We start from the raw sequence: 13,723 nt of genomic DNA, 5'->3' as shown, positions 1-13,723 counted from the left end.
TTTTTGGACTGTAAAAAGTGGAGGGCTCCACCCTGCATGTGAGAGCTTATGCCAAACATGACATGGTATATGTAGAGTGGATGTTATGCATATTGTGAAATAAAAGCTTGCTAGTCACTGTTGCTGATGCATGTTATTCTGTTTCAGTTGTTGTTATAAACAACTTTACTGAAGAAGAAAATAGTAAGAGATATACTAAACTCACCATAACTTCCACCAGAGAGCCCCTGCAGAATCACAGAATCAGTCTGCAGTGAGTGTGGGAATTAACTCCTTCTTATCCAATGTGTAAAGGATCCAACCTATACACACATCACATCTGTGTCGGTCCACCTTAAGAGGGGCGAGAGGCAGTTTGTTGTGGAGAGTACTGGGGGAGGCCCTCAGCGGCACATGCCTGGCTCTTTAAGGCAGACTGGGGAAGTTAGATTTTGTTAAAGGCACATGCATTCAAATGTTTACAAGGCGTCAATAGAGCATCTCTGGCCAGCATTTTCACACTGCTTCAGTTCATATGTGTTCATGTCAAATGAATCAACCTGGAACTTGGTCTCCAGAGTGAAAAGTGTAGTGATGGAGAGGGAAGTCTATCAAAATAGGGTCAATTTACTAACTTTTGCAACCACATTTCATATATATTGTGACCTATAAATATCATAATGAGGCCAAAAGAGGACCAGATTCTGCAAAAAACAATAGTTAGAAGTGAAGTGTACATTTCTTGGAGACGATAGCCTTTAATGAATGCTTTAAATTCAGATTGAATATCCAACTCTAAATCTGTGACTGCATATGAGTACATAGGTCCACTTAAAGTATTTCTCTTTCCATGCTCTGTTTTTCATTGCTAGATAATAACGAAAACAGCAGGTCACATGTGAGAATAAGATAAGATATAACTTTATTAAACCAAAGGGAAATTGCTGTGCTGTAGTTGCAATACCGAGGAGTGCATATGCAATGCATGCATTATACAAGGACGAACATTGCAACGTCGAAAAGCATTGTATCGCAAATATAGAATACAATAAAAAGCGATTATATACCTGCATATACACTAATAACAGTGAGGTGCAAAAATAAGACTAGGAGTCATAATACAGCAGCCTAATATGTGGTTCCAAGTTACCCAATATTCATGTGAGGGATTTAAAAGTGGACAAACAAATTAAAAATCTGGTGAAGCATCACTGCAGCTTGTATCATACTGTACACAGAGCTGGGAGGCCGTGCCCGCATGTCTGAGGATGGGAGCTGTTGTTATCAGGACACCGCGGCAGGCCGTCTCCCGGCAGAGCAGTCTGGTGAGGAGTCGCGTTGTTTTTCGGGGCCTATACTTCCGTCATTTTATTTCTCTCTGGATGAACACAGTGGATGTTTTTGCATGTGTTACTGTGTTGGTGGAGGTCACAGTTTTACCACTCGGAATTCATCTGGATGCGTAAATCTGTGGAGGAGCTGTTAAAGTTGTTTTACTCCGCAGCGTGCCGCCTGGATCAGACCTCGCCTTCTTGCTGCTGCTGTTGAACATATTTATCACAATCTAATCACTGCATTGTTTTTGCGGGATTGCACCGCAGCTACACGCACTATGTGGCGAAGTGAATGGCGTGCTGGTGGTAGCTGTTAGACGTTTATCGGCTTTTTTGGTTTTAAACACCGTGCCTTGGCGGAAAGGAGAGGATTTCGTTTTATTTAAGGTAGCATGACAGGATCCAGAGCCATCGAGCTAGCTGGCTAACGCTAGCACAACGGTTGGCTAGCTTCATGTTTGCAATGAATGGACTGTCGCTTTAATGTTTTGTTGACTTGAGCTACGAGCAAAATATAAAGCTTAATTGCACAATTTACAGTAGCCATTACATTGGTATTCGGTGGTATTACATACAGTTAGCTAGCAAGCTAACTGCACATATGGGCTGTGACAAAACATTGCTAACAGCGAGAAGCTAACTTGCTAACCATTAGCCGTAACGTAGACACTATTATTAGACAGCACATGAAGCCATGCAAATACACTGTGGGTGCTCTAAACACATGTAAAAAATATTATTTCTTAATTGTGTAACAGTTTATACGCAGCTGTGAGTTATATATGTGATTATAATGTTTAAGTTACTACAAAAAGTTGAGGCGCAGCAGCCAAAATGCACTTTGTCCTATGTGCTTACCATGTTATTTCACTTATTACATTTAGGAAAGGTTTAGTTGACACAATCTAGTTTATTCTGCCCCCTCTTCAGTAAATATAACATATTCTACAATATAAATGCTTGTCCTTTTATTATAGATGTGAGCTGATTTGGACTTGACCAGATGTTTGAAAATGTGTTCCCATCTGTCCAGGTCAACTGAGGATGAATGAGCAGGAGAGTGGGGTGGTATCCTTTGATGAATATGTGCGGCAAAAGGCCCGCACTGTGCCTCAGCACAGGATGAAGGAGTTCCTGGAGTCTCTCGCCAAGGGCCCAGAGGTGCTGCAGGAGTTCAGCCAGCAGGGAGGGGCAGCAGCCACCACCACAGCCATGGTGTACCAGCAGCAGGGCGCCAACTATGTGTATGCAGACAACACAGAGGTGGCTGGCTCTCTCCTGGAGCTGGCCTGTCCGGTGAGACCAGATCCCTTTTTTTTTTTTTTTTTACGGATGTTTAATGATATTGTTGATATTCTTCACTGTGGAGCAATCTGCTGCAATTCCTTTATGTATATGTTTTTTTGTCAGGTGCAGGTGACCTCAGCGGAGATCTCCCCTCATCTACATCAAGAGTCTGAACAGCAGCTTCAGGTGCAGGTTAGTTAATACGCCAATGTCAGTTTCTCGTTGTATGACATACTGTGTTTAAATTGCACAAGACAGATGGGGCCTGCAGGGCTCAGAGACAATGTCATTACTGAGTGCCAAGAGGACAACAGTTAGTAAGTTAGTTAGTTATTATTTCCGTGTCATGCCATTTTTGGCCCATCCCACATGTTATTACAAGACACCATTACAATACAAAAAATGTGTCATCATATCAGCTAAAAGAGAAGGTAGGTACACAAAATAAATTAGTCTACAGTTTAAGAGTGAAGTGTTTGAGTATTTAAAAAAAAATAGATTCATTGTAGTTGAAGTGAAGTAGGTTTGTTCTCTCAGCTCTGATGCTTTCATCCACTTACTGTTCATTAAAGGAGGTGAGGACGGATTAACGATTCCAGTTCAAAACTAAAATGTCAGATTCTGCTCATCAATTTTTCATTTCTCCTTTTGAGAGTGGCTGCCTTTCTACTGGTGGTGTGTTCTCCATTTTCTACATTTTTCTACAGTTGTAACACTAAATATGTACTCCAATCATTATGCATTCTTTCTTAAATGTGAAGTGCCCCACAAATCCATTCAGTAACACATAACTTTATTCTTTATTAATGGTTTTTGGTGGCTGTTAGCCTCCACTGCTCCACACAGGAGGTATGACTGTGGCTACGCGTTAGATCTTGATCAAGTTTTCACTGTCTCTCAACTGCAGCACTTGTGCCTGTCACCGTGTGTTACATTTATAAATATGACGTAAAGGGACAGTTCAGCTGAGGAGGACGCCATTAATGTTTACAAATCACTGTCACAAACATGAGCCTCTTGTCCATGAGCAGATGCATGCTTCCCTCTGTGCAGTGATACAGTTGGCAGGTGTAGTTCAGTAGTAAGAACATAGTTCCTACATGAAACTGCTCTAAACAAGGTCTGTGGATTATCTGGTTTATTTTAATATCTCTTTTTGTGGTTAAATTCACTGATTCCCTGTGACATGTAGACTGTTATGACCTGCACAGTATTAATAGTTTTTGTTTAAGTGCAGCTTCACTTTTTTAATTTAGAAATTCCATAGTTAATTTGGAGATAAACTCACTTTATCATCTTTATTCAGCGTTAGTACTTAACTTACTTGGAGAGTAAGTTAAGTCATTTCTTGATACAACTGCTGACAGGCCTCTCTCTCTGTGCCAGGTGCAGATTCAGGAACAACAGGGCCAAACAGTTGGCCAGGTTCTTCAGGTGGCCTCTGCCTCTCAGCAGGACCTGCAGGGAATCTCAACAGCCCATCTGGTCCAGCAGGGAGAGCTCACAGAGGAGCAGCAGCAGCAGGTACAGGATTTATTTAAACAGTCACTCATATCAAGTGCATCCTTATGGTGCTGGTTTGTGACTATGTCAGCTATGTTCTGCAGATTCAGGCGCAGCTGGTTGCAGCTGTAGCTGGAGGACAACAAATCCAGTTGTCGAGTGGACAACAAATCCAGTTTCAAGGAACACAACATATTCAGTTGCCAGGCGGCCAGCAAATTCAACTTCAGGCTGGACAACAGATTCAGCTACAGGGTGGTCAGCAAATTCAGCTACAAGAGGGCCAACAAATCCAGCTGCAAGGTGGACAACAAATCCAGCTGCAAGGTGGACAACAAATCCAGCTGCAAGGTGGACAACAAATTCAGCTACCAAGTGGCCAACAGATCCAGATTCAGACCATCGAGGCCATGTCTCCTTCGCAGCAACAGGACTCTCCCAGGGAGGCAGAGAGGAGGTCTGCCCCTCTCTCAACTGTTCTCCAACCTGCCAAGAAGCGCAAGGTGGATGTCCCTCTATCTGTGTCCTATACTGTGCCACAGGGCCAGCAGGTGGCCACGGTGCTAGCCATCCCTCAAGGGCAGCAGCAAAGCTACGTGTCTCTACGGCCAGATCTGCTCACTGTCGACAGCGCTCAGCTGTACAGCACTACAGGAACAATCACAGGTCCCACAGGTGAGACGTGGACGATCCCTGTATACTCCACTCCACAGCAGCAGGGGGTCACTCACATTGCCATACCACAGGACACATACAGCACAGTGCAAGTTACCACCACCAACGGAAAGGACAAAATGTCCCCCAGTTCCACATCAAGGTCCGCAGATGTGCAGCCGGCCTCCGCTGGGACACAGGAAGAAATCGTACAGACCCTGCAGTTCATGAACGGAAACATTCACATCCCTGTGGCAGTGCAGACTGTCGGAGGGACTTACAACACTACACAGTCTGTACACATATGGGACCCAAATCAACAGCAGAGCCAAGGAGAAGAGGGACAAGAGCAGCAGCTCCATCTGCAGGTTTGAACAGTGTTATTAACTGAATTTATCTTTGAGCTCAGTGAGTAAAATGGATAAACATCCTTAAAATGTTCTAAAACTGTGATGAGAATTAAAGACGTAGCAGACATATATCGTGATAGTCAGGTAGCACTAAAAACTATACATTAAATCTACAGATTCAAAGCTGCTGATAGTGTTTAAAACCTTGCAAGTACTTCTTGCTGTTTTTGAACTATCCCTATTAAAATCCCCCGGTTTATGTTTGCAAGCTCACATGTGATTTTTACACTGGTCTGTTTTTACTGAATGTGATCACAAAGATGTTTTATCTTTGCTGCTCTCTTTCTCAGAAAGCATTAACTGTGACGTTTTTGTTTCTGTCTCGTGCAGGGTCACATAGAGACGGATGCTCATGCTGAACCACCCACAGAGATTATGGTTCCTGTCTCCTTAAAGCCAGAGGAAGGCCTGGAGGTCTGGCGCCTTTGGGTGACGAGAAAAAACGCAGAGCTAAATAAGCAGGAAAAGACAAAGCTCGCACCAATAGGACGTAAGTCAAACAATCTTTATTTGAACACATACATATTTATAAAATACTGTTATCTGTCATTAAGTATACCTACTATTATCACTGGAAGCACAAAGTTTAAGTTTTGTTCTGATTCTGGATGCATTCGTTGTTCATATTGTGTTTCTTAATAACTTTTATTCAGCTTGAAAATGAAAATTAAACAGATTCCTGTGGAATTTTTGTTAATCTGAATATAAGGTCTTAATTAATATTTAAATGTCTTAATATATCAAAAGTGTTAGAAATAATGACACACAGGAAGTAGCATTTTTTGCCCTTGACTTTGCATTCTAAAATCTTCAAATAATTGGGAACTTAAAGTTTATTGAATGCAAATCGCAGTAATGACACTAGAAAGTAATGTTTTATGTCACAATAAATATTTGGGCAAAATTCTCCTGAACCCTTAGTAACTGAGGTCGGTTCATGTGTCTTTTCTTCATTATTATTATTATTTTTTTTAAAAATTTGACTTGATTATAATTCCTTGTGGCATTAAAAAGTCTTAAATTCTACTTACATTAAGTTGTAGGAACCCCAAATAAGCTTTTAAACCTTAGAGCACTAATAAAAGCTTTGCCTCTGCTCATGTCTTTGTGGCTGTGTTTAGGTCGTCAGCCACTACGTTTTCAAGAAGACTTGGTGTCCAGCGCCGTGGCTGAGCTAAACTTGGGTCTTTCCCTGATGACACAGGAGGCACGAGGATCAGGCGAAGAGCAATTCACAGCCGATGTTCTGTATTATGTTTTCTTGTGCATACAAAAGGTTAGTTTCCCGCATGATCTAACGGTGTATCGTGCCAAAAGGCTGTCTACATAGAGTTTTAACCTGCATCTTTTTTCTTTAGTATCTTGCTGAAAATGGACGTGTGGACGATATCTTCTCTGATCCGTATTACACACGTTTTTGTGGGTGTCTACACAAAATCCTTGATGGCTGGAAACCTAGTGTCCATCCTTTAGGTGAGAGAGAATCAACATTTATGTTCATACTTTATTGTTTTGTAGAGATTTACTGATTGTTTGTTTTTCTATTAGGTTATGTCATTCCAAGTCACGTGACAGAGGAGATGCTGTGGGAGTGTAAACAGCTTGGTGCACACTCGCCAGCCACATTGCTGACAACTCTAATGTATTTCAACACCAAGTGAGTAACTGCATCTCTGCACTGAATGACCCCACTCTGTTGTCTTTAACCCACTTGTGCCTAAAGACTACATTACATTTCACACTACACTACATTTCATGCCATGACATTTGTTCTGAATGGTCTAAAGTCTTGAAATCTCGTCTAAAAATTTTAGATCACATGTAAAATCACTTTAAACAGTAGTTAGGGTTTTCAAAAATGAGGAAAAACGCTAACATTGTGTTTATTAAATGTCTTCCATGTGATTTTATTTTATACTTCATGTGTGCATAACACTGATATTCAAGTTGTTATGAGTTCATAAATACCAAATACTTCATTGTGCTTATTGTAGTTTTTGATATACAGCTATTTTCAGTATCCCGCTATATATTCTGTCTTTTTGTGCACATCGGACTGTTTTTTTCTATGTGCAAAGGGACGAAATAAGGTGTAAGAAAAACTCACGTTTCAGCCAAGTGGTTTCAGACTTGTGGTCAAATTCAAAATTTCACTTGCTGACACAAACACAGACATGCACTTTAGATGTATTGGGTGTGTAAAAAAATATATCTTTGTCACAGGCATTTCCACCTGACGACACCTGAACAGCACATGAAAGTAGCTTTCTCAAAAGTCCTAAGACACACGAGGAAGAACCCCGCGAACACCAAGGACAAAGCAACCAGTATCCGCCTTCTCAAAGGACAAGGTCCCCACAGCGCAGCACAGAAAGGTTCTCATTACAGTAAGCCTCATGGTGAGGTTCTGCTATGAGTCAAAGCGTTTGACAGCAGAAGTTACTAACCTGTTTTTGTGTGACGTCTGTTTCAGGATGTGATGACATGTATGAAGAGCAGATCGAGGATCCTGAGAATCCTCTTCGCTGCCCCATTAAACTTTACGACTTTTATCTCTTCAAATGGTGAGTGACACTCACTCACATAAATAATGTGTTACTGGATCATCATTTTTCAAACTGGTCCAGTATGGAGCGTATCCACTGCAGCCTCAGCAGCAAAACAGGCTGCAATGTAATCCCTACGGGCAAGTGTGCTCCATCAATGCACGTCCCCTAAAAGTGCTTGTTTTTGCCACTGACAGGCTCGTATTGTTATTATACATGTCAGACACTGTTACAGGAAAAAATGTTAAGTTTTTACCTACCTTTCGTTGCTGTTTGTTTTTGTCTCTAAATCTCACCCAAGGAGAAGACTCGTTCTGAAATCCTTTAAGAAGTGACTTGTTTTAGGAAAAACAACGATGTAAACTTTAGTGACAGTTGGAGAGAGAAGTGATGGGAAGAGTTTGTTGTGTTTAAGAACAGGAAGTGTAGCTCTGTGTTATCTAAGAGTTTCAATGTCATGGGGGAATATTTAGCTGATTTGACAATCTATAAAAGTCCACAAGATTTAAGAATGAGAGTTCTCCTTCAGCAAGGCACACAATAACAAACATAACAGACCAGCAAAAGTTGCGGAAAAATGTTAAATTTCTTTGCAGGGTCTTTTCTGCAATGCTATCAGACACTTGTAACAATGTGAGCCTGTCAGTGGCAAAAACAAGCATAATGAGTAGATGTTAATTGATGGTGCAAAATTGCATTGCAAGGCAAATTTATTTATGTAGCATATGTCATACCCAAAGGGAACCTACAGTGCCTTACAGCCAGGCACAAATCATGCCTCAAAGGTACATATAACTAATAATTTTTGTTCAGTTTTAACGATAAAGCCCAATATCACATCCCTCTGTCCGTGGACCCTCACAGCAGATCAGGAAAAACAGAAAAGAAAAGAAAATGGCAGAAACAGGGATCTCTCCTCAGTTGCTCTTCCTGAGGAGAGATCCCTGTTTCAGGACAGACGTGCAATTCATATCTTGTGTGCAGAACAAATCAACAAAATGAAATTACAGTGATCAAGATCACAAAATTGCAGCCTTTGTCCCCGCTGCACCTTCAGCAGTCTCACAGTAACGGATCTCCAAACTTGCCTCCAATAGTCACTTAGACACCAAAACATGGAAAATAGGGCTGATAAATAAAAAAAGTTTTCTTTCAACTGGATTTATACTTGAAAAAAAACTTAACTCCCTTTCTCTTATCCAGTCCTCAAAGTGTCAAGGGACGTAACGATGTGTACTACATGACTCCAGAGCCGGTCGTCGCACCAAACAGCCCGATGTGGTACTCATCTCAGCCCCTCACGATTCAGCAGGTGGAGAGCATGCTGGCTCGTATCGTCGTGGTCCGAGAGATCCAGGAGATCATCAGCCATCATGAGGTAAACTGAGAGGGACTGACTGGACTGGTGGGAACTGGTTGTTGACTATGCAGTATCCATCCCGACTCTATAAACCTCAACGACATCATCTCAAATCCAGTCGAACAACCTCGGAAACAATCATCCATTCTCTCTGAGGAGCGCATCATGAAAAATTTTTCTTTTCCTGTTTTCAGCTGATGGGTTGGACTGTTCTTTCTCTCGTTTACCTTTAAAAGCCATCACCTCTGTAACCTTTAAACTGGCACGTACGGGAGATTTTCCTCTCACCTGCTGGACTGTGATCCACCTCCTGCCCTCTGAGCTCAGCAGAGGCGGCACACTTTCTTGTAAAAGTATCAATATGATATGAGGATATTTAACCCTTCACTACTTAACCTCACAGACCGTTTACCACATCTTCAGAGTCCCACTATGATACATCTTAACGGACGATTACAGGGACCACTGCTCACAACTTTTTGTATACCGACTGTGGATCACATATTGTTACGTTCAATGCTGATGAACTTGTGCCTGTTTTTCAAAAACGACGTCATAATTTATGCTTGTGGATTAATGGAGTGAGTTTGAACCTCAGATATTCACAAGGTCAAAGTGCTATATTATAGTCGTTCAGGAGATTGGAAACATTTTTCTCAGGTCAAAGCTAGACATTTGAACACCCATCGAGGATTTTTGCCAACGTATTCCTGTATGTATGTATGTATGTATAGTAGGTGATTAAACAGGACATGCAGATGGAAACATGTTTGTTTAGCTAACGCAGTATTAATCCTTGTATCAGAAGTCATGACGAGCAGTTCAAGAATGAAAAGTATTGAGTCATGATGTTGCCTGTGGAAATGCAACTCTGACATCTGAAATGAGGATTAGATGTTGGCCTTCTTCAAAATGGATCCATAGCCTAGCGGTGCCTCCCTTAAGATGACATGTACATTTGGATTATAACTACATTGACAAAAATAGTTGTGATAAAGTTCTGCTTCATTTGTTTATTACTAAAGATGAGTTGTACAGCACTGAACGGTCATTTTCTGTTTGATAATTTTACCAAACCTCTCAATAACCAAGCTGGATATAATTTTATTTCCCACTTAACTTGAACACATGATACCCCCCCCCCATGTTGCAGTCTGGGAAAAAAAGCAAAGAAGTGGTTATTTATCGTCCTTTTCATCAGGTGGAATTAAATTAAGTCGATGCAATGTTTGTGAAAAGTATTTCGGCAGGGGACAAGTCACGCTGATGTCGCCTCGCTTGGTATCTTGAAGCGTCAGCTGTCGAGCGTGCACGTGAAGAGGAAGATGCCGGATCTTGCTCTGTTCCAGTCCGAGCTTTCCCAGCACACGTTCCGGTAATTTCTGTGCACCAAAATGAATAAATGTGTGATTTACTATAGAAGATAAAGATACTCAGTGAAAGAAACAGAGCTCTTTCAAAATTGTTGGTCCTCCTGTCCTGTTTTCACATGCTTTATAATACACCCAAGTAGAGCCGCAACAATTAGTCAATCAGAAGAAAATTAATCGGCAACTTTTTAAATAATTGATTAACAGTTTTTAAAGCAAAATGTTTAACATTTGCTTGTTCCAGCTTCGTACTTGGGAATTTGCTGGTTTTCTTTGTCAGTATGATAGCAACTGAAGAGTCTTTGGGTTTTGGACTGTTGAGTGGACAGAGGAAGCAATTTAAAGACGTCGCTTTGGGCTCTTGGAAATCGTGATGACCATTTTTCACTCTAGACTAAATTATTTTTTAATAACCTAAACGATTAATCATAAAAGAAAATATCAGATTAATCAAATGAAAACTATAATTAGTTCCAGCCCTTTACATCAGTCTGTTGTATATTTTAATTCTTTTCCATCATGCAATAGTAGTTTTTTTAAAAACTTACTTGGCAATAATTATGCAGGAATTGTTCAAGAAACTGCAGCAAACACCGAATATGCTTCAGTTTGTCCAACGCAAAGATCAAAATGCAGCTCTTGTTTAAGGGGCATTTGCTGCCGCTGGTGTTCTACTTGCATTTAACACTTTGTTCTCTTGTGGTAAATCGCAAACACATTTTACCTGGGGTGCCAGTTTGCTCCAGTTGGAATATTTGTGGTCACCAAGAATGGTGCACGTCAGAGCAAGAGCCATGTGAACCCTCATCTGGTGCTTCACTCCTGTGGACACAAGGAAGCAAACATGTAGAAAAACATGTCTAAAAAACAAATTTAACAGACTGAATTGGCAGTTATTTCCTGTGATTAAAAAAAAAGCACAAGTGTTCCTCTCACCAGTAAGAAGCTGGAGCTCCACGAGGCTGCAACCGCTGCTGCTGTCCAAGACTCGGTACTTAGTCACTGCAGTGTGGGCTTGCCGATTGGCACGGATTTTGGTCACACCGTCGCCTGCATCATTCATTCTGTAGAGAGGACTTAGAGCCATCTGAAATTAAAAAGAAACAAAATTGAATAGTACCACAAAACAACAAACTTGATTATTTGTACGAATGACCGGTATTCGCTTCCTTTTAATAACAAATGTGATGTATTTGGTGATATACATTTTACAATAGGTCAATTCAATGTGACCAAAAGTATTTAACTTACTATGTAACATGAAACAGAAAAAAGAAAGCAGCTCTTTGCATTTGGGAAGCTAAATCTCTTAATTTTCTTTCAGCTGATTAACAGACTAACAAGTTTTCAGGGTTTCCACGGTCATGGAAAACCTGGAAAAAACATGAAACTTCACAATCACATTCTCTAGGCCTGGAAAAGTAATGGAGTAACCTACCACGCAATGTAACATAATGGCAAATTAATTTTTCTAATATGTGTCGACGTGTGCGTTCTGCTGCTTCCTTCATGTTTGCCAGTGAGCTGAGCTTATGTTTGAATACAGTTTGAGTCTGATGTATTAGAAAATGCTTTTTATTATGGGTCCTTGAAAAGTCATTGAAAAGTTTTAAAATTTTGTCCATGAAAATGTGTGGGAACCCTGAATTATTACAGTATCAAAACCACATAAGAAGAGACACCTTGTAGTGTGGCCGAGTGCCTGGGACCTGTTTCTCTATGATGGGGATGTCAATCACTCCTTCAGATGGGACAGGTACACCGACTGTGACGACCCTGAGGAGGAACAGAGAGTGTGTGAACGACTGACAAACGAGTTCATTGTAGATCGTGGTTTGACAATACAGACGTACAATCTGTCGGTCCTTTTTGAACCTCTTTTCTTCTGTATCTCACCAGTATTTTCTCTGAACTTGGTTATTTCTTTGAAGGTTGAGTATGTGCTCCACTACGTCTTCGCTCCTGGCCAGCAGCAGAGCTCCTGTTGTTTCCTTCTCCATCCGCAGACAGGGCAGCAGCTGAGAGTCAGACTTCATCTTCATCCCATCCATCATTTTGGAGAGAGCAGGAAGCACTGAGGAGATGGATGTGACCCCGGAGTCTTCTGAGAAAAATAATAACAAATGTCCATGATCACAAGTCCAGATACTCCCAACTTCAGCATGATTTGATGTCTCTTCTTTTGTTTTGTAATTGACTTTGTTTTATAACTTTTCATAAACAGAAATAATAACAGTACAACAAAAACAGGTGAAAGATAAAAAAGAGAAAGCATGACATTTGTAAAAATAAATAAAAACTGAAAATAAGCACAAAAAACATTTTAAAACAATAAACAAAATATAAAGGAATGACTTGAAAAAAGTGTGAATATACAAACAGGTGTACATATTTCCGTAACATGACTTCAAACATGCAAATATTATATTTTCGGAACATGTCCCCTATATTTTTTAATACACTTTAAACAATTTATCTCTCCTTTAAAAAAAAAAACTGGTTTTTAGGTCATTTTCTTATCATCTTTTTAAAGAAATCAGTAATTTTTTTCAGGTTTTGAGGTTTTAATGCACGCAAAAGGCGTCTGAACGCAGCACAAGAAAACGGATGACGGTCCAGGTTTTAAAGGGTTAACTGTGTTAATTTTCTCTGTATTTACCTCGGACGGGAACGCCGTACGGTTTAGTGATGACCACCACCTCTCTGTCCTGGTGCAGCACGCTCTTGTGCAGGTGTTTGGCCAGCACGTTGGGGTGAACGCGCTGCAGCTGCAGGCTGAACCGTTTCAGCTCCATCACCCTCCTCTGCTGCCCGGACAGCGGAGCCTCCTCCGCCGCAGGCTGCACCTTCTCCTGCTGCACCTTCCGCGCCAGGTCGATGGCCCTCAGCCGGGGTTTCTCACCGGTGTCGGAGCCCGGAGCCTGCTCAGCAGCAGCGGTGTATCTCCGGCTGAGGGACGGTGTCGCCTGCGGACACCGGCGGCGGTTTGTCCGCGGTCTAACCCGAGAGAGGACGATGTTCAGGCCGGAGCTCCAGTCACTACAGGCCAGTCTCCTTCCAAAGTTATTCATTGTGGCGTGTAACGTTAACCACACAGTTCACATTAGCTTCAAGATACAAACACAAACTCCAGAGGACACATGTTCACCGTTTCCGGCTTCCGACTTCCGGGGTGCGCCTTTCAGAATAAGTGCTTACAAACTTTTTTTGGCACAAAAAAGTATGAAGTCCAATATTTACTAGCATATACTAATATTTTAATAGTTTTATTTTTTGTTTT

The 13,723-nt window shown here is 41.2% G+C and overlaps 2 protein-coding genes across 4 annotated transcripts; one reads left to right on the top strand and one right to left on the bottom strand.

Moving 5' to 3' along the window:
* The first annotated feature begins 1,237 nt into the window (after nucleotides 1-1,237).
* LOC121956632 (transcriptional regulator QRICH1-like) lies at nucleotides 1,238-9,838 on the top strand. 3 transcript variants are annotated; one of them, XM_042504958.1, is made up of 12 exons: nucleotides 1,238-1,304; nucleotides 2,347-2,609; nucleotides 2,724-2,792; nucleotides 3,987-4,124; nucleotides 4,208-5,125; nucleotides 5,498-5,657; nucleotides 6,289-6,443; nucleotides 6,526-6,640; nucleotides 6,716-6,824; nucleotides 7,391-7,542; nucleotides 7,641-7,731; nucleotides 8,917-9,838. In XM_042504958.1, the coding sequence occupies exons 1-12, from the start codon at nucleotides 1,238-1,240 to the stop codon at nucleotides 9,098-9,100; spliced, it is 2,421 nt and encodes an 806-aa protein (XP_042360892.1). In that variant the 3' UTR covers nucleotides 9,101-9,838. The 3 variants fall into 3 exon arrangements, with proteins under 3 accessions (XP_042360892.1, XP_042360909.1, XP_042360900.1); XM_042504975.1 differs by lacking the exon at nucleotides 1,238-1,304 and adding an exon at nucleotides 1,343-1,700 and having other exon boundaries at nucleotides 2,730-2,792; XM_042504966.1 differs by lacking the exon at nucleotides 1,238-1,304 and adding an exon at nucleotides 1,343-1,700.
* A 233-nt stretch (nucleotides 9,839-10,071) lies between these two features.
* Nucleotides 10,072-13,593, bottom strand: rpusd4 (RNA pseudouridine synthase D4). The gene is made up of 6 exons (XM_042504987.1): nucleotides 13,103-13,593; nucleotides 12,340-12,547; nucleotides 12,126-12,219; nucleotides 11,380-11,530; nucleotides 11,168-11,265; nucleotides 10,072-10,455 (listed from the first exon to the last, which is right to left on the bottom strand). Exons 1-6 carry the CDS (start codon nucleotides 13,512-13,514, stop codon nucleotides 10,252-10,254), a joined length of 1,167 nt encoding a protein of 388 aa, XP_042360921.1. The 5' UTR covers nucleotides 13,515-13,593; the 3' UTR covers nucleotides 10,072-10,251.
* Nucleotides 13,594-13,723: the final 130 nt, after the last annotated feature.

This window comes from Plectropomus leopardus, chromosome 2, assembly GCF_008729295.1.
Source record: "Plectropomus leopardus isolate mb chromosome 2, YSFRI_Pleo_2.0, whole genome shotgun sequence".
Taxonomy (NCBI): domain Eukaryota; kingdom Metazoa; phylum Chordata; class Actinopteri; order Perciformes; family Serranidae; genus Plectropomus; species Plectropomus leopardus.
This window is presented reverse-complemented; position numbering and strand designations above follow the sequence as displayed.

What these genes read in the sequence shown, in the direction of transcription:
- LOC121956632 (XM_042504958.1), top strand. Translation starts at nt 1,238, where the DNA reads ATGTCTGAGGATGGGAGCTGTTGTTATCAGGACACCGCGGCAGGCCGT. An exon ending in TCCTGGAGCTGGCCTGTCCG is followed by an intron (nt 2,610 to 2,723) that starts GTGAGACCAGAT and finishes TTTTTTTGTCAG; the next exon opens with GTGCAGGTGACCTCAGCGGA. An exon ending in ACCTAGTGTCCATCCTTTAG is followed by an intron (nt 6,641 to 6,715) that starts GTGAGAGAGAAT and finishes TTTTTCTATTAG; the next exon opens with GTTATGTCATTCCAAGTCAC.
- rpusd4 (XM_042504987.1), bottom strand. Translation starts at nt 13,514, where the DNA reads ATGAATAACTTTGGAAGGAGACTGGCCTGTAGTGACTGGAGCTCCGGC. An exon ending in GTACGGCGTTCCCGTCCGAG is followed by an intron (nt 12,548 to 13,102) that starts GTAAATACAGAG and finishes TATTTTTCTCAG; the next exon opens with AAGACTCCGGGGTCACATCC. An exon ending in CAAGTTCAGAGAAAATACTG is followed by an intron (nt 12,220 to 12,339) that starts GTGAGATACAGA and finishes GTTCCTCCTCAG; the next exon opens with GGTCGTCACAGTCGGTGTAC.